Here is an 18,651-nt window from a genome sequence, read left to right on the forward strand (position 1 = left end):
CGAGTTGCACAGCCATTGCTGCTTGAGTCGGGCAGGTCGGCGCAAATGACGTTGGATGGCTGAGCTAGACGGAGAGCCAGGCAGGGCCAGCTCCCGGAGGAGTTTGGCTTCAAGAGCATAATGGCAGTGAGGAGATTTCAAGTGGGGACTTGATATAGTCTGATAGTTGTATCCAAAGAGTCTAATTCCTTTCCTGGGATAAACAGGCAGATTCCTAAGCCACCCGCACTCTATGCAGCCTCCATTTTGTGCTGTTTTTATCGTTTTATAGAGAGGGTCTTATTATGTCACCCAGGCCAGCATTTGAACTGTGTAGTTCAAGGAAGCCTCAAACTGTGATTCTCCCGCCTCGGTTCCCCAAGTACTGGCATTCAAGTGGGAGCTACCACGCCTGACTTTCCTTGTTCATCCTCAGTCAGATTGAGACCCGTCCTTGGGAGTGAGTGGCTGCAGGGAGCCAGGGTGACACTGGTATTAATGGTGGGGTGGTAGCCTGTGCTGGCAGGCTTTTAACTGCACGCTAAGGATCCAGAGTTCACGTCCTGGGTCTAAGGTCACAGATTGACAGCTGAAAGGCCCAGGAGAGCCCTTGAGTGTTTTTTGTGGGCGTCGAAGGTTGCCTTTTTGTTTTAAAGGGATGTCTCCTTAAGACAGGAATATTTTACATTAAAGAGTCTACACTTGTTTCTCCGTGGGCTTGGGGAGACATCAGAGGGTCCGTCAGGCAAAAGGCTGGAAGCACAGCAGGCCTTTTTATGCAGCCCAGGCCATAGATCAATATTCTGAAATACAGATCCTAACCTTGGGAGGCTTGGGGGCAACTTGCTGCCTGGGGGTGTGGTTTGTACCAGGACTACTTCCAGCATGAGGACGAGTCTCACGTCAACCATCCTCCACATGCCTCTCAGCAAGGGCTCCTTTTTGCTTCCCTGTGCTCAGTCAGTTGGGCAGAGACCCCCTAAGATGCCAGGGACCTGGGGCTGTAAAGCTGAAAGATGCATCCCTCAGGGAGTGACCTACACTATTGGGTCTAAGTGGGATTTTTGTGTGGCAAGATCAAAACCTCTCTCTCTCCCTCTCCCCCCCCCCCCCCTCTCTCTCTCTCCCTCCCTTCTCTCTCCCTCCCTCCCTTCTCCAAGATCTCGAAGCCGGAAGTCTCACAGACATAGACATCACCGATGCCCCTCAAGGTCCCAGAGCTCAGAACTGCGCTCCTCCAGCTGCGAGAGCAGGTAACCCCTTTGCCCCTGCGCCTCATTCACTCAGCCCCAAGGATCCTTGACTCAGGTTCTGTCCTGCACGGAGTGGCTCCCCCATTCTCCAGGTCAGAGCTGCCCCTGCTTTCTGCAGGCAGAAGGGGCACAATAGCAGCCCGCCCCCTCCAGGCTTGCCAGGTGCCTTTGGTGATGCTGACTCACATGACCCTCTCTGCAGTCCCTGGAGGTCATTGTGAAAATGGAAAAACTGAGGCACAGGGGGTTTTTTGTTTGTTTGTTTGTTTTTTTACAACTCACTGCTTAGTAACAGAGCAACACAGTTAGTGTTAAAACCAGGAGGAAGTTGACTCTAGACATTCTCAGAACAGAGAAGCTGAGCCACCTATGAAAGGACACACAGCGCAAAGTACCAGGTTCTGAGTCCCTTTCTCAGTCCGTTTTCTCCTGGCTCTGATATCTATAGAGCTGTCTATGCCAATACATCGCCTGTCCTGGTCTGAGAATGGCGGGAGTGAAGTGCTCTTATGACTGGGGGGAAGAAAGAAATGATTTTGTGGATGGGAACACTTGAAATTGTTGATATGTGACAGGAAAACCAAAGCCAGCTCCTAATGTCAGGGGCTTTTCTCTTTCCTCAAGTGCTTATTCATGACCCCCTGGGGACTGAGGCATCTCAGCCCCCCCCCCAGGGGAGGGGGTGGTGGCAGGCTGGGGTGGGGGTGGGGTGAGGGGGCAGACACAGGACTCAGCTTATTTCAGCAGAAGATGGCTAGAGAAGAAAGAGAAGGCTGGGAGGGGGATTAAGGGGAGACATTTTTATCTTTGTGCCAGGCTATGTGTTTATCTTTGGGCTGATTTCAAGCTTTTTCCTCTACGGCCCTGTCATACTGTGAGTGTGACATGATTTTCTATATTGTCTGCACTTTGCGTCCACCTCAGAATTGTTTTTTAAAAGATTGCAAGTACCCGAGCCCCACAGCCTCTACACACCCCGAGCTAGGCAGAGAGAGTGCAAAATTTCCCAGGCAGTATGAAAACAGCGTGTGTGTGTGTGTGTGTGTGTGTGTGTGTGTGTGTGTGTGTGTGTGAGAGAGAGAGAGAGAGAGAGAAACTGCGACCAGGGGCCCTGACATGTCCCTTCCTAAGCTGACCTCTGTGTTTCTGATGGACCCCAGGTGAAGCCACAGAGTACTCTGATGGATCGAGACATGACCAAGACCCCTTTGATGTGCAGGGCAGGGCTGAGATAGAGTGAGAACTTGTCTTCACCACACAAACCAGGTACCTTCACTCTCACTCCAGTCTGTGAGTGAAGGCTGCTTCCCCCGCGATCACTTAGCCTCAATCCAGTCAGACCTCATTCTTGCCTATCTTGATGACCCACCCTGCTTTCTGGCAACATCCAGCCCAGAGCGATGCCTCTCTCTCATTTTGTGCTCCCCCGTACCGCCTGCCACTGAGCCCAGTGCTCTACGACAAGTTCATAGCGACACCTTTAGTAGTTAGGGTCCGTGAGACTGAGTGGAGCCTCAGCCTCTGTCCCTGGGTCACCTAGCTCTCAGTTAACTATTCAGGGTCCCAGAAGGTTGCCTGACAGAGAAATGGCTGACATCACAAGTCCCAGCCCTGTGCCTCCTGCTGCCTCCTCTTCACCTGAGCTCCCATGAGCCTCTTGTGCTGAAGCACCTTCGGAAAGCCTGAGAGCAAACCTAGAGCTGGCTATGTGGGTCACATAACTCAGGAGGATGGTCTGGAAGATTCAGAGCAGAGAGATAGTTCAGAGAAAGAATCTGAGGAGTCGGTTCCTACAGGTGAAAAATCCTGCCCGGGTCTGGCCACTTATAAGCCGTGTGATCTCAGGCAAGAGCCTGAACATCTCCGAAACTCAGCTCCCTCGCCTGCAAAATGGGAAAGTAACACCCATCCCTCATTTGTGTGTTCAGGATGCAGGGACGAGTGTGAAGGGTTTTCACGTGGCTGCAAATTCATATGGTGATGCTTATGCTTACAACTGTGGATATTTTAAGGGGTCAGACACACCTCTCAACTCCACAGCAGACAAGGCAGGCAGATCTTGCTTACACAAGGTGTCTGTCATTTTTACCAGACACATTTGCCTCAGTATTTTGGGTGATTCTCAATAGAACAGCTCCGTTTCACAAATAGTAAAGTCACGTATACAAAGATGCATGGGTATACGTGGAAACCTAGATAATTATTCCCAAACATACAGAATCAGAAGCGTACAAGGGACATTAAACCAGATCAAATAAAGGGGCCGCTTTTGTCTTCATGATTATGCCGCTAAATATAAGTCAAATGAACAAATGAGAGAGTTGCCGAGTAGACAGGAGGAGGGGATGGATGGATGGATGGGTGAACAGATAAACGAATAGATGGTGGATGCATGGATGGTGGGTATATGGATGAGTCATTGGATGGGTGATGGAGAGGTGGATGATGAATGGGTAAGTGGGTGGAGGGGTGGACAAAAGGATTGATGAGTAAATAGAGGAATAGATGATGGGGGGCGGATGGATGGATATGGATGAAAGGATGGATGGATGGATAGATGGATGGATGGATGGGTGGATGGATAGGTGGATGGATGGATGGGTGGATGGATGGGTGGATGGGTGGGTGGATGGGTGGATGGGTGGGTGGATGGATGGATGGGTGAATGGATGGATGGGTGGATGGATGGATGGGTGGATGGATGGGTGGATGGGTGGGTGGATGGATGGATGGATGGGTGGATGGATGGATGGGTGGATGGATGGATGGGTGGATGGATGGGTGGATGGATGGATGGGTGGATGGATGGGTGGGTGGATGGATGGATGGGTAGATGGATGGATGGGTGGGTGGATGGATGGGTGGATGGATGGGTGGGTGTATGGATGAATTGGCAGGCGAGGGGATGGGTGATGAAGGGAAGATGAATGAATGGTCACACACACAACCCAGCATTCTTACATACACAGACATACCCAAGGACAAAAGTCATACAAACATATAGAAACAGACTCTGTCACCGTCAGATGACATGTCAGTTGCCCAGTCGTCCTCTCCCCACCATGCTCACTTCAAAAGGTCTTCAGGTATCTCTTTCTTGATCCCCAGGCACCGAGGTCGGTCTCCTGAGGAGGGGCGGAAATCCCGCCGAACACACTCCCGCCGCTGCTCTAAGAACCACTGCAAGGTCAGCCCTGAGGCCCGGTCCAGCCACCTGCCCAGCCAGCCCCTCCAGAGGCTCGGCTTCCTGTCAGCCAGGGGTGTAGTAAGTATTCTGCACAGCTCCTCTGCCAGCCTTGCCATGACTTTTGTGGGAGGTGGAGGTCTTAAGTTCAGGGCAGTGTACCATACCTTTGAATTCAGTTTGGGGTAAAATTTCCCACTGGCTCCAGATCTCGTTATCGACTAACCAAATGGTCATTCACCAGCCTCTCCGACAGCGCTTGGCTTGGGGACTTGGGAGGCAGAGGAAGAAAAACTAAAATACCTAGGTTCATATTTCAGGGGTGGGTGTTGAAACACAGATACTGGCTTCCAGGTGACATGTGTGAGATGCATAAGGGTTTCTTAGGGTCAGGCAGAAGAAAGGGGCCTTTGACATGGGAAAGACACATTGGCTTTTGTTTAAAGTCTGCGTCTCTCGTGTCAGCTGGCTGACAGCATTGGCTGACAGCTGGGGTCTGATTCCTCCTGTTAATTTGAGCTTGCAGCATCTGACCTGTGTCTTCTTATGTGCTCACACACAAAGCCTCAGGTGTTGAGGGCTGAGCTGCTGTCACTCATCCCTTCCACAGTTGGGGCAGAAACAGAAAATTTCAGAGAAGTTAGGATCTGGGGCAAAGTCACAGAGACAGACCATGGTAAATCCAACGTAGTGAGCCAGCAGTTAATAAAAGCATAACGACCTCCCTGGGGTCAGCAAGAAGAGACTGGTATGGCCTCCAAAACTTTGGTGTAGGATGGATCTGAACTTAGGGCCTAGCTCTACATCTTCTAGTCACATGGCTTTGGGAAAGCTGTATCACCTCAGTTTTCTCACTGGGTAAAACTGAAGATGTGATTCCATTTGAGGCTGTTTGAACTATTCAGTTAGAGGAAGTATGTGAGGAGGACTTTTGTGGACTCTAAGGGGACACAGAGATAAACATCATGAGAGTCAGCCTTGACATATCACAAGATTGAGGCCAGCAGCCCTGAAGGGGGTATGTTTTCCAGAACATGCAAGGAGATTCTCCCCCTTAGAAAGTGTGTGATGGAAGTAAGGAGGAGTTCAGGGGTGCTTATGGGAAGATCAGTGCAGGAGGTGACAATAAGCAGCACTGTGGCCTGGATGGCACAATAGGTATTTCCAGTACATTCTGGAAAACTCCTCTTCACATCAAGGTACCTTATGTCATTAGGATCTGATTTTATTCAATCTTCTGCATGTCTGGAAGTACTCTGCTTAAGTACCTCTTTCTCAAGATGTCTGTGACTACTGAGACCATGTAGTTGTCAAGCCCCCACCTGCGTTTTCTCATCTCTATACCTAAATGCCCTAAATCTCTACAGAGGCCAGGATTCAAGACTTGAGTAATCAACTAACCTACCACCTCCACAAGTCTCAGTTTCCTCAGCTGGAGAATGGGTGTGATTACTTCACTTGTGGAAAAAGTATATGTAAACTTGAATTATGAGCAGTAAAATACAGAAGAATGTTCCTGAATGAGCTATGGCTGCCCAGTCTCCCATGTACTAGTGCCTGTGGTAGTCTACCTAGAAGCCCCAACTGACCTTAGGTACAATGTGCTAGTGGCAACACCTGACTTATTCTCTCTTACCTGACTGGAATAGTTTTCTAAGAAGCTCGCATTTGTGAATATGTGGCCAAAAAAAATCAAATCTGTCTTTCCTCACTTACCGGTTATGTTACTGGACTGGCTTTTGACAGTTTCTTGGCTAGAAACACAGGCTCTCGGTGGCTTGAGGTATAATGATCCATGTCCCCCAGGAACCTCCATGTACCCTAGGAGGCTCCATGTTTCCCCGGGAAACTCCATGTCCCCCAGGAGTCCAACCCCTGGCAGAAGAGCCAAAAGCCAGGCCTCATCTTTCTATGCAAGGAAGAGGCCTTAAGAGCTCATCTCTCCTCTATCACTTTGGTTATCAAGAACAAAAATGGAGATGCATAAAAGAATAATGATGGCTTTGGCAAGATGGGGTTATTAAAAAAAAAAAGATGACTATGATTGTCCAACATACTTATACATACATACATGCATACATACATATTATCTCTTCTTTAGAAGATAATCATTGTACAGTGTGCTTGGTTCAGGGACAAAACTTGGGTAACAGTCTATATTCCTGCTGTGGAGCCTTGAGCTACTCATATTACCTCTCTGTGTCTCTGTTTCCTTAAATTCTGAAAAACTAGTGATAACTAGTTCATAATATTGTTATGGGATTGCCATGACTAGCTATGAGTAAACATTTTAGAATGTAACTGGTGAGTGGCAGATGCTATACACAGTGCTTGCTGGTGGTGCTATCAGCATCATGAATACAATAGCAGCGAAGGTAGAAGCAATAGCAGAAGTCATGGTAATAACTAAAATATACTTCCAAGCTTAGGTAAGCCAATGAGTAAACTGGGACGAGAAACAGGATCCTCCTTCCCGTGGGATTTTCTTTCCATCATAAATAGTGGCTAGATCCAACATGGCTATTTTCACCCCAGTTGAAGTTGTCTGGCTTCTAGAAGTATTAAATACGTTCCAAAATCTGATTCCATGTTCCCTCTGCGCTTAGCTCTTTTTTTTTTTTTCACCTTCTCCATTACAAAGGCAGAAATGAGAGAAGATTCCAGATACACCACAGGTTTCCCAAGAGCTCCAGCCCTAAGACCTGTCTCCATTAGATAGAACAGCAGAGCCGTTTGCACTGATCAGTTGTTCCTACAAGTCTACCCACAGGCATTGAGCATCTGTAAAGCGTTAGGCTTGGATTTTGCTCTGGACAGCTGATGAACAGGGAAGAAAAGTCTGTGCCTACTAAGAGGGAAGACAGATGGGGTGATAACAGGGAAAGGTCAAGCGTGGCTAAGGACATGAGGCAGAAGGTTGGCTGGTAGGAAAGGGCATTAGGATTGAGGCAGGTAGAGAATGTAACGAAGACCCAGAAAACTAAGTATGAGCAGGATTTAGCCAATGAAAAGGGAAACTGAAGATTGGGGGTAGGGTTTGGCATGGGATTCGAGGACAAGACACAGATGTTAGAGATGAAGAGGAGTCCTGAGAAGCCACCTGTGCCCCAGGTCCTGATGTTCCATACACAGAGCTCTTTTGAAAACAGCCAAGAGCACGTGCATGGCATCCAAGGAGATGCTCTGCAAATTTGACTGTGCAAATGAAGGCCTAGACTCTGAATCAGATCCCAGTTGGCTACAGGTAGCCAGAGGCTCTTTAGCTTGGTCACTGAGCACCTCGAGGAATCACAAGTCAGTGTAATCAGAGCAGGATCATGGGGAAGGGCACTAGTCCTACCTATACTTGTTAAAACTGTCACATGATTGCCCACACATTGGTAAATAGGCTACTTGCCACCTCATCCCATCCCCAGTCAGCCAGTTATTCCCTCTCCCTCCCCTCCCCCACACCTTCCAGATCACTACAAAGTACAGCTAATCCTTTTCAGTGCTCAGCGTGGAGGCATGAGACACTTCTGTCTTGATGTCTGAAAGGGATTTATGATAAGAGGATATTGGAGCTGGGGTACTGAAGGATGGGTAGGAGTTTATCAATTTGAAATGGCTCATGTGTAGAAGGGAATGGAATATCATTACGTGGCGGGTACCACCACATACTTTGCATAGCTATTTCTCCTTCATTTCTTAGAGCTATGCATCATTATCAGGAGAAAGTGAGGCTCTGGGAGCACAATGACCAAGGAAGGTAACATGATTTGGAATGAAGAGAGCTGGCAGATGCTTACTGTGACATCAGCAGAGGGTGGGCAGGGTGGCAGGGATGCTGGCGGCCCCAGGTGCTTAGCAGAGGCCTTTCTATTTCTGGTGTATGAACATTCTCCATCAACCCTCTCATATTTGCAGACGTGATCTAGAAAAAGGACTGAGTCAGAACAAGGAGAAGGCCAAACCTCCTCTTCCCCCCCCCCCCCCCGCAGCCCCCATGTACTATAATCAGGGCCAAGAGTGGTCATATATCACGTATGTGCCAAGCATTACACGGGTGTCAGCAGACCAAAGGAGAATGTGCAGTGTGTCACAGATAGCTTCATGAAATTGTAGGCTGAGGAAGGAAAAAGAGTGTCTGTGATTGAAATGCATCCTGGAAGACACCAATAACTGATGTTCTCTCAGCATTACCGTGTGTCAGGTGCTATCGTAGATGGCTTACACATGTCACTGCCTCATGTTCTTAGTATAGCTATTCAAGAGACACAACACGTCCGCTATAGAATAATGCCACTGTGGCCTAGAAAGATCAGAAAAAAGGGAGCTAGTCGTTGCAAAAGCTCAGCTTTGAAACCGGGGAGCCTGACCAGGGCATCCATGTGCTCAGACATGTAAATATCATCTGTACCTTAGGATAATTATCTTAACCTAGTGGTGTGGTCAATAAGACGATGGTGTGAGTCAGTGTATCTATTCACTTATTAAAATATGCATTAAGAGAAGGATACGTGGTCCAGTCACTTACCACAAGCCTAGATTTGGATCCCCAGCACCTACCTAAAAGCCAAGCATCATGGTGTGTACCAGTAACCCCAGAACAGGGGAAAGAGAAAAGAGAATCACTGGTGCTTCTTGCTGGACAGTCCAGCTGAACTGCTGGCCTCCACGTTCACTAAGAGACCCTACCTAAAAAAAATTAATCAGTCAATCAATTAATAAGGTAGAGATGGATGGTTGAGGTGGAGATGGTTGAGGAAGACACCTGGCTTTGACTTCTGCTTGTGAAAACTCATTTCAAGTCTTGGGGTCTACACATCACATGCATAGTAGCTGCTAATATGATTTATCAAACACAAAAGCTCTTTAAAGATTTACTCACAATAAGCCTAGCAATGGCCTCCGGCCTCGGGATCCACTAGCGCACTTGCGTTGGCAGAAGACCAGGATGGAAATGTGCTTTCTCGTTCTATAGACAGGGAGGGGGAGGCTGAGGGCTGGCCATGGCTGGCTCTGACCCATGGATACCTCCACCTAGGCTCATTTCCCCCCACCAGGCTTGCCTTGCTCTCTCCCCTGGGAGCCTTAGCACCCAAGCTCTTCCCTGCAGTGGAGAGCAGACACAGCCCAGATCAGGAGGTGCCATGTGGGGACTCGGGGATGAAGAATGATGTAGCAGAGTCAACATTTACCTTTGCTGAGTAAGGAAAGAAGAGAAAAAAAAATACACCATCATTTTTTTTTTCAGCTAAGAGACATTTCACCACCAGAAGAGGTAGAAAATATATCATCTCGGGGGGGGGGGGGTTGGGGGCAGATTATGCATCTTTAAACTGAATGAAATTTATCTGCATGCAAAACTCATTTATTGATTTTACTTCCCCCCCCCTTTTTCAATCTGGGTTGATGGCGTGTGTGTGAATGCCTAACAAGTTTATATGGAGGATTTTGAAAGTTAATATACAGAGGCCCCTCCCGTGAGGCTTCTGAGGAAAGGGCAGCTGGAAGCTGTCATTTCTTTCAGGGTTCTACTGAAAGAAAGGGAAAGAGTAAGGAGGCTAGCTACCTCCCCCTACCCGATGCCAGATGCAGTGCGCAGCCTGGGGTGCCTCAGACCTAAGAAAACTGTCTTCCCTTTAGCCCCAGGAAATCAATCTCTCCCCATCCACCTTCTTCCCCAGATGAACTTCAGCCGGTCAAGGAATCCATCCTTTTGCTGCCTTCCTAATTAGTGTCAGCGAAAGAGGAATGCCAGCAAAGAAAACAGCCCTTCTGTCTTGGAGAAACAAAGGGATTGTTTTCTTAAGGAATGAGAGGGAGCCTCTAGCTGCATGCTCTGTGTTGTAGCGGTGTAGTGTGTGAGATTTCCCAGCTCTCCATACGGCAGAGAAGCAAAAAGAAATTTATAGCCACCGCTCTCCATGGGGCCATTTGAAGCCCCATAAATGGACTTGTTCAGTTTAATTGAAATTCTCTTCTTGATTGTATTTTTGTAACCTATTAGACCAAGCTGCCTCTTGATCTCAGAATTCAGCCGAAATTAAATTTTGAAGTGTAAGTGAGAGGTTGCCTTTCCCCCCTCTCCATTCTTGATTAAATAATGATTTGAAACAAAAACAATAAATAACTGTGCCGGCCTCCCTGGAGGGCTGAGAGATTCCCAGAGAAACGCAGGAGAACTGGAGTTCCTGGTGAGGGGATTTAATTAATTATTAGAAAAGCCCCAGTGTTAATTTTGGGTGTATTAAAGGACAAGGAGATGAGGGGAGCCCACGGCTTCTAAACTGAAAGAAAGAAAAGAATTTGGAGGGTTTATATTGTCCGGGGTGATGAATGAATAAAGGGAAAACATTTGTTAGCCTCTCCCTGAAGTGGCCACGAATTCATGGAAAGCAATTTGTCCTAATAATGAAAACAAATAAGAGCTGTGGAGGTGGCTGTTGGTAAAGTGCCTGCTCTGCACAAAGTGTTCGATAGCCAGGGGCCACATGAGCTGCTGGGTGCTATGGTACCTGCCTGTAACCCAGCACTGGGGAAGTAGAGACAGGAGAAACCCTGGGGCTTGCCGGTCAGCAGGTGTGAGAGACCTGCCTCAAAACTAAGATCGGTTGAGAAAGACTTCCAATGTTGACCTTGGAGTTCTACGAGCACGTACATATACAAGTGCAAGCAGTACAAGTGGCAGCGGTGAGTGAACAGCCGAGGTTACCGTGTATGGCCCAGGATCCCTGTGGAGTCTGATTGCAGCTTGGTGGCTCTGGTTTCCTGGTTCCTTTTGTTGACGACTGTCCAGCGAGGACTCAAGGAAGGGTTGAGATGGGAAAGAAGCAAGACGCACTTCTTAGCTGTAAAAGGGAGAAAGGAAACAGGCCAGTTTGTTTGTGTTTGTGTTTCTTCTGAAGCGATCAGGGTAGCGTCGTCGGGCTTTTAGACCAGAAGGTCTCAAATAAGGGCCCCATAGCTAGTACATGTAGAGACCCTAAGGACCCAGCTGTAATTGCTCTCAAGACAAACATTTCCAGGGGACACGGGCCCAGATCTAATTGTCCAATAAAAACTGGAAGTAGGGTTGTGGGCGTGAACCCTCGCTGCTCAGCACATGTTGGAAGTTCATTTACATTTATTTCCAAACACACCAAAGGGGCTAGAGAAAGCCTGGCAGTGACACTGCACAAGTTGGCCTGATGCTGTTCCATGATCCACTTGATGTATTGTAGCAGACACTTTCCACACATCCCCTTGCTCTCCCTAACTCAGGGTGCACAGCTGACTGCCAGCTTCCAGATGGTATCCTCTGGTTGCCAAGGCCCACTTGGCCTGCCTGTGTGGCGGTCTGAATGCAGAAGGGACCGTCTTTCTCTTGAGTGTTGAATGGTTGGCGCTTAAGTACCCAGCCCCCTCCCTCTTGGGTTGATGTTAAATCTGGGATACCTATTCCCCACACATTGCCAAAGTCCAACTTGGGGTTAAGCTCCACTGCCCACTGTGTGTTAACAATAGACCTTTTACAAGCTTCCTCTCTATGCAGAATTCCTTTATCTCTCAAAATAATCCACTAGCCCTCAAATTCTTGCCTCAATTTCTGAGGTCCAAATTAAACAAAACTGAACTACGAAAGAAAGAAAGAAAGAAAGAAAGAAAGAAAGAAAGAAAGAAAGAAAGAAAGCCGGGCAGTGGTGATGCACACCTTTAATCCCAGCACATGGGAGGCAGAGGCAGGCCAATCGCTGTGAGTTCAAGGCCAGCCTGGTGTACAAAGTGGGAGTCCAGAACAGTCAAGGCTACACAGAGAAACCCTGTCCTGAAAAACAAACAAAAAAGACTGAATTACTTGGTAACTGACCAACTGTTAGGCTCAGGTTTTTCGTTTGTTTGTTTGTTTGTTTTTTGTTTTTGTTTGTTTTTTGCTATTCACCACAGATCAGCTTCTGTGAAGACAGAACAGAAAGAATTAAGGTTGAGATGGAGGAAGAGGTGATGGCAGAGCAAAGAAGAGAACCTTAGTATGAGGGTCCTGGGTATCCTGGGCACCACGGGGCCAATATTACTGAGTGGTAATGAAACTGGGTGTGAGAGACTTGGAGGCCGTTGCATAGCCAGTTATACGTGATCAGAGAGGCACTGCACGCATAAACATCCCTACCAGGTGAAGATCTCTTCAAAGATGGATTCCGAGGGCGCTATTAGCGCAACCGTGTGCTTAATGTTCCTTTGGTCAACAAGGAATAAGCAGGAGCCATCCAATCCTGGTGATGTTGAGTGGGGACTGCTTGTATCTTGTGTGCCATGGGGAGGATCTGGTTATGGAGGAGGTGGTCAGAGATGAGAGTACAGAGGCAAGAAGACAGATGCTCCCACTGTCACCCTTCACAACCTCAGTCTCCCGACTCCACCTGTTCCCACCCTCAGAGCTCACTCTGCCCTTGGCTCCTCCCTCTCACTGTGACGTAACCTGTCTTCTGGTAGAGTGAACTGAACACTCTGAAGAAGCTGAAGTCTGGGGTGCTAGGAGGCTATTAAAGGGCACAGTTTGTCAAAATAGTCCTGAAAGTGTAAACAGAGTCCATCAGGACTTATAAAACAGGACAGTGTTCCTACGAACAAAGAATTGAAATATCTTCAGATGACTCCTTTCTCCCTGCCACAGTACCCTCTAAATAGGAGAAATAAAGTGGGGTATGTGGCAAATGGGGCTTTAGGTGATGCTGGCAGTATCACAAGAAGCAAATGAGAAGTGAAACACCACCACCAAGCCTTCCATACTGACGTGAGCTGTCCCTGCTTTAGTCCAGAGACCGGAGTATATGGTTTTCTGACTTGTTTGTCTCAAAGAGATGACTTAAATTTTTTTTTCTTAGCCTGAGAGACATAGGCAGAATGGAAGCTGACAACCATCTATCTGTATACAAATCTCCAGGCTGGGTACCTCTTTCAACTCGACCTTCCAAAGTAGCAGCACAACCAAAGAAGGTGGAGAGAGGGCCATCGTGGCTTGTCTCCTACAGAAAGCTCTGTGGCTCTCAAAATCCCCGCTGGAGATCTGGATCACATGCTGGTGGGAATGTGCAGGCAGGGGGCCTCCATTGCTTCTCCTGCCGCCCTGGGTCAGAGTGGAATCAGAAAGAGAGAAACACCAAGGGGGAGGTCCCTCTCGCTGCCATGGTTCAGACTTAGTCCTTGGCCCTTGAGGTTCACTCTGGCTTAACACATACAGCCTGACGTTGGCTTAAAGACCTCAGGACTTTTATGGAGCTGCGTTTATTAAGATAGAAATCAGTTCATTCTCAAAGACTTTTTTTCCCTCTAAAGCTGAGCAGATCCCACCATGGCCTGGTCATACAGGCGCCTCTACTAAACACTGAGTCCCTGAAGCTCCCAAGGGACCGCAGAGGAGCTGGGGTTCTTAAGCAGCATTTACTAAGCCGCTAACCCTGAGGCAGGCCCTGGAGGGTCCTGGGTGTACCACACTCTACCAGCCATGCCCCCTGCCCTCAGCAAGCGAGTTACCCCCCACTAAGTAACAAGATATTTAATCTGGAGCAAGTAGCTGGTTGGAAGATTGAGTTGATTAATTACAGAATATTGCGCTGACTTGGTCTAGGTGATCAGAGAAGGCGATAGGTGGGAGAGAAAGGAGGAGTATCCCCGTCCCCAAGAGAAAACTGGATATGTAAATGGCCTGGAAATGGGAGTCAGGTGTGTGTTACCAAAACTGAGAAAACATGCCGGTTAGCATGGACTGTGGGAAGCTACTTGGGAAAGCATGGAACAGTGATGTGTGAGGTTCTCAGGGTGGCTTATGGAGTAGGTGAAGTAAGTTTGTAAAGAACGCTGTAATTCATATCAGTGGACTTAGAGTCACCCAAAGGAATGGCACTGTTAAGCGAGCGGGAGAGGCCAGTGTGTTTGGGCAGCTTAGCACACTTGCCCAGTGAAAGCACCCAGCAGAACTACGTCTCAGTTCCCCTCTGATGAAGAACACTAGCCTATGTAGTGCCGTCAGGTCAGACACACAAGCCATGTGTGCATAAGTCATGGAGTCGCTCTGCAAACACCCTGCGGGTTCAGGTGGTGGGACAGAGCATTGCAGAAGGCGAGGTCCCCTTCCAAATACATGCACCAGCCTAGGAGAGCTTCATGCTCAAAGTCTTTGCTCTCGGGGAACCATGACACATCAGGAAAATAAAATACTTTTAAATTTTGTAGTCAACACTAGGAGAGACACTTGAAGAGGAAAAACCCAGCCTAGAGCTCCAAGGAGCAAAGTCACAAGATAGTACACAGCATTGAACTCCCAGGCACCTGCCCTTGAACTCTCGGCCAGGCCTCATCCCCTCCGAGAGCGCCTCACTTTCTTATATACTGGTCATCTCGCCATTCATTCCAGGTCAAAACTCCCATGATCCTTTCCCTGGACCAGTCCCCAGCCTGAAGGCTCAGACCTAGCCCCCACCCCACCCCCATCCATCATGGTGGTTTCCCACTCCTGGCGGAGGTAGACATCAGAGGTGGGAAAGAAATGTCATCTGATTCAAAAGTCACTGGATAGGAACAGAGGTATCACTCTAGGAAATTTTACCTGGCCACCTTATTTTGAGGTCCCACCTTCAAGGCAAAGCTAGCCAGGTATCACAATGTGTTCAAGGCAGAAGCTGCAGTGTGTCTGTAGGATTTGCTAAGGTCAGACTGTTACCTTGCCCATGTGCAAAGCCTCCTGGGAGAAACCGATAAATGAAGCCCCGCCTCCTAGTCCCAGGATCTGCATTCCAAGCTGTTGGAGTTCTCTCTCTGTGATGAACAGTTCCAGGTGTCCACATGTCCACTCAAGGCCAAAGTAGTTTCTTAGGAAAGCTCAGGTGTCCTCTCTCTAGCAAATCTACAAAGCAGGGGGATAAAGTTAGGGAAATGTAGTTGTGTTTGTTTGTTTGTTATTTTTTAATGGGAAAGCCCATTCTACTCTATGTAAGGCCCAGGGTCAGATTATACAGACTATAGGGCATCTATACTAGCCAAGATGTCTCAATGCTCATAAATAGTAATAAACTCTAATAAAAGCATGTCCCTCTCTGAGCAAAAATATCTTCAAGATGATGTGAAAGTCGCCTTTGAATTCAGAATCCCGGGCCCCTCCCAGCAGTAGAACACGAGATGGCATTGAGCAAGAACCTGCCCCCAGATCTCAGGCTCCCTGTCTGTGTCACCATCTAACAGTGTGATGGGCCACACACACAGGCACCTGGCCCTCAGCCTGATCACACAGATTCTGACCAGATGGCCCCATTTGAGACATGGTTCACTTATGGAAAAAAAAAAAACAGGTCTGCAGAGGAGACATATACCCCAGAAGGAGGCTCAGGAGCCATGTAAGTAGAGAATTCTGGAATCTCAAGTACCATGGACTGGCCTGAGGTGTGGTTTTTCCAGGGAGTGACCTTTAACCCCACAGATTTTCTCCTCCTCATAGCGATATATTGATGGGGAAGTCCAGGGCAAGGATCCTTTTGAGCACAACGGCTAAATGTGGTACCACAGCCGGGAGCCAGAAGCAAATTCATCAAGTCCTCTCAGCCACAACCTGACCTGACTGTTGAAGAAAAACACATTCTCCGCATAGAAAGCCTTTCCCGAGAGTTTGCTCCTCCTCGTTTTCCTAGGCCAGCCCCCAGGCAGGACTCTGAAGGCTCTCTTCACTCCTTGGTGTGTCTTTCTAAACCTCCCAGTCAGGATCTCGCTCTCCCTCCCCGTGTCCTCTCGAAGTGCACAGGCTAGCTCCCTACAGTGCCGTAGCTCCAGGTACCAATGCAGTGCAGGTTGCCCCATGCACGCTGGTCAGGAAGGGACTGGCGAGCTGGACAAGGTTAGGTCTCCCCGGATGCCATGCGTTACCCGCTCGCTCAAAGCACCGGAGCACGCCGCAAAACCCAAAGGTCAGGGCGAAGGTTAAAAGTTGTGCAGGAAGGTGTGTGTTTTTTCTTGTCATTTACGACTCTGATGATGGACTCACGTTGCCCGCTCTTCCCTTTCTCTTACACCTTTCCTACTAAAGGAGGAGTCCTTGCTTGGTAAGTGGATGTAATCCGCAAAGACACGAGAGACTTTATTAGAAGCCACTCAGGGTGCTTAGCTACCTCCTGCGAGGGAGAAGGACGCACACAAATGCCTGTAGAGACCCTTTTATTGTTGTTGTTAATTATTAATTATTATTTTTTGGTTTGTTCGTTTTCAGTCAGACTAGATGACTTTGTGTTTATTTTGCCCCCTTCCTCTCTTGACTCCTTTAGTTGGAAACTGTTCAAACGTCAGTTTGCGACCTTGACTTTATTTTTATTTTTTTAAGAAAGGAAAGAAAGAAACCAACCTTCATCTTTATTTCTTTGACCCATGTGAGATTTGTTCAGGGTTTTATTCAAGCAACTTTTTCTTTAAAAGAAAAAAGAGAGAGAGAGAGAGAGAGTTGAAGATTTTGGTTGAAATTTAAATTTTTGCCTTATCTCCTTTTGTGCTTTTAATTTTCAAGATATGATTTTTGAGGCCCATAGCCCCTTTTCTTTTCCCGCCCTTTCCCCATTCTTTTATTTTGATTATTGTTTGAGGTTAAGGGTGTCTACAGCCTCCCTTTCTATTGATTTGTCTCTTTTGTTTGAGTTTATTAAAGACTACATTTTTGTATAATTTCCTTTTTACTTTTGTTTAATCTAAATCGCATGCCTTTTCCCTGCATGACTCCTAAATCTTCCAGTTATTCTAGCAGGGGATAAAAAATAATAATAATAATCTAGAGATCTCCTATTTCTGTGGAATTCTTTCAGGAATTTGTGCTTTTGTTTTTTGGCGTCTCTTCTCTCCCCTCTCTCTTTGCTTTCGTTACAGTGACTCATGACGGTTAACATTCTTGGTAACTTACGTACTGCCTGGAGCTCAGCAGTGTCCGATGGGTCTTTTTGCTTTCAGATCTCTGGGTCGGGGTCTGCGGCTGACCTCTTTAGCAAATCAGCCAGCCCGTTCACCACCTCGCGAGGGCGCTCGCAGGAGTACGACTCAGGCAATGACACGTCCTCGCCGCCCTCCACGCAAACCAGCTCGGCCAGGTCTAGGGGCCAGGAGAAGGGGAGCCCTGGCGCCGATCTGAGCAAGAGTCGGGACCTCAACTGTGGCAACACCTCCGATTCAGGGAACTCCTTCACCACCTCCTCCCCACAGAACAAGGGGGCTGTTCTGGAGAATGTCTCTCCCACCTGCAGGAACAGTGAGTCAAGGTCAGTGTATTTGGGGGTGGGCGGGTGCCCATCTTAGAGTCACTATTTTACTGTCTCATCACAGTGTCCTACTCTTTCCCAGGTGTCTATTTGTAGGAGGCAGGGCATTCCATTCCAATTAGCTCGATTAAAAACTGTATCTAGATACTAGCTTCAGGTACAACTGGACCCAGGGGCTCAAAAATATCTCAGCTCTGCCCCACAATCTGTTAGCGTCATCATTAGGTAGACCCGCCAGGAACTTTACAGACATGTTGAGCACCTGTCTCTCTGGCCACCCAACGGAGGAAGAGTGCCTCCGCCCTGCCCCCACAAAAACCTTAGCAAAAATACCAAAACATGTGCTGTTGGTTCTGTTTGGCCCAGCTTAGGCCATTTGTCCCCTCAGACCAGTCTCTCTGGCCTGACTGAGTAGATGCAAAGCTACAGGCCAGAGACAGATACAAGAAAACCCAGAGTGTTGATTTCGGGGGGGGGGGGGGGGGGGGGGGCAGAAAGGTTGGAGGGCAGGTAGATGTCAATTTACCAAGAGTCTCAGGAAAAACCTAGTATCAACTTCATTTAAGTCACTGTCAGTTAAAAACATACCATAATATTGACCAAAATGAATTGAAAATATATTCATACCCAAAAAATTCTGTTTATATATGATTATAAGAGTTTTATTCATACTTTCTAGAACTCAGAGGCAATCAAGCCTTTCAGGTGAATAAACTGTGGTATCTCCATCCAGACTCTAGAATATTTTTTTTAATTTTTAAAAATAATTTATTTATTTTTATTTTGTATGCATTGGTGTTGTGCTTGCATGTACGCCTGTGTAAGGGCATGGGATCCCCTGGAACTGGAGATGCATACAGGTGTGAGCTGCCATGTGGGTTCTGGGAATTGAACTCAGGTCCTCTAGAAGAGCAGCCAGTGCTCTTAACCACTGAGCCATCTCTCCACCCACCCCCACTCAAACTCTAGGATATTATTTGCCTCTAAAAAA

General features: G+C 47.7%; 1 protein-coding gene across 1 annotated transcript in view; it reads left to right on the forward strand.

Moving 5' to 3' along the window:
* SRRM4 (serine/arginine repetitive matrix 4) overlaps positions 1 to 18,651 on the forward strand; it is a 156,611-nt gene that overhangs the window by 123,811 nt on the left and 14,149 nt on the right. The window contains exons 7-9 of the mRNA XM_084762187.1: positions 1,140 to 1,232; positions 4,341 to 4,497; positions 17,356 to 17,660. Coding sequence (XP_084618313.1) covers positions 1,140 to 1,232; positions 4,341 to 4,497; positions 17,356 to 17,660 — 555 coding nt within the window. The remainder of the gene's footprint in view (positions 1 to 1,139; positions 1,233 to 4,340; positions 4,498 to 17,355; positions 17,661 to 18,651) is intronic.

The sequence above is a fragment of the Acomys minous genome (assembly GCF_964271855.1).
Source record: "Acomys minous genome assembly, chromosome: 16".
Taxonomy (NCBI): Eukaryota; Metazoa; Chordata; class Mammalia; order Rodentia; family Muridae; genus Acomys; species Acomys minous.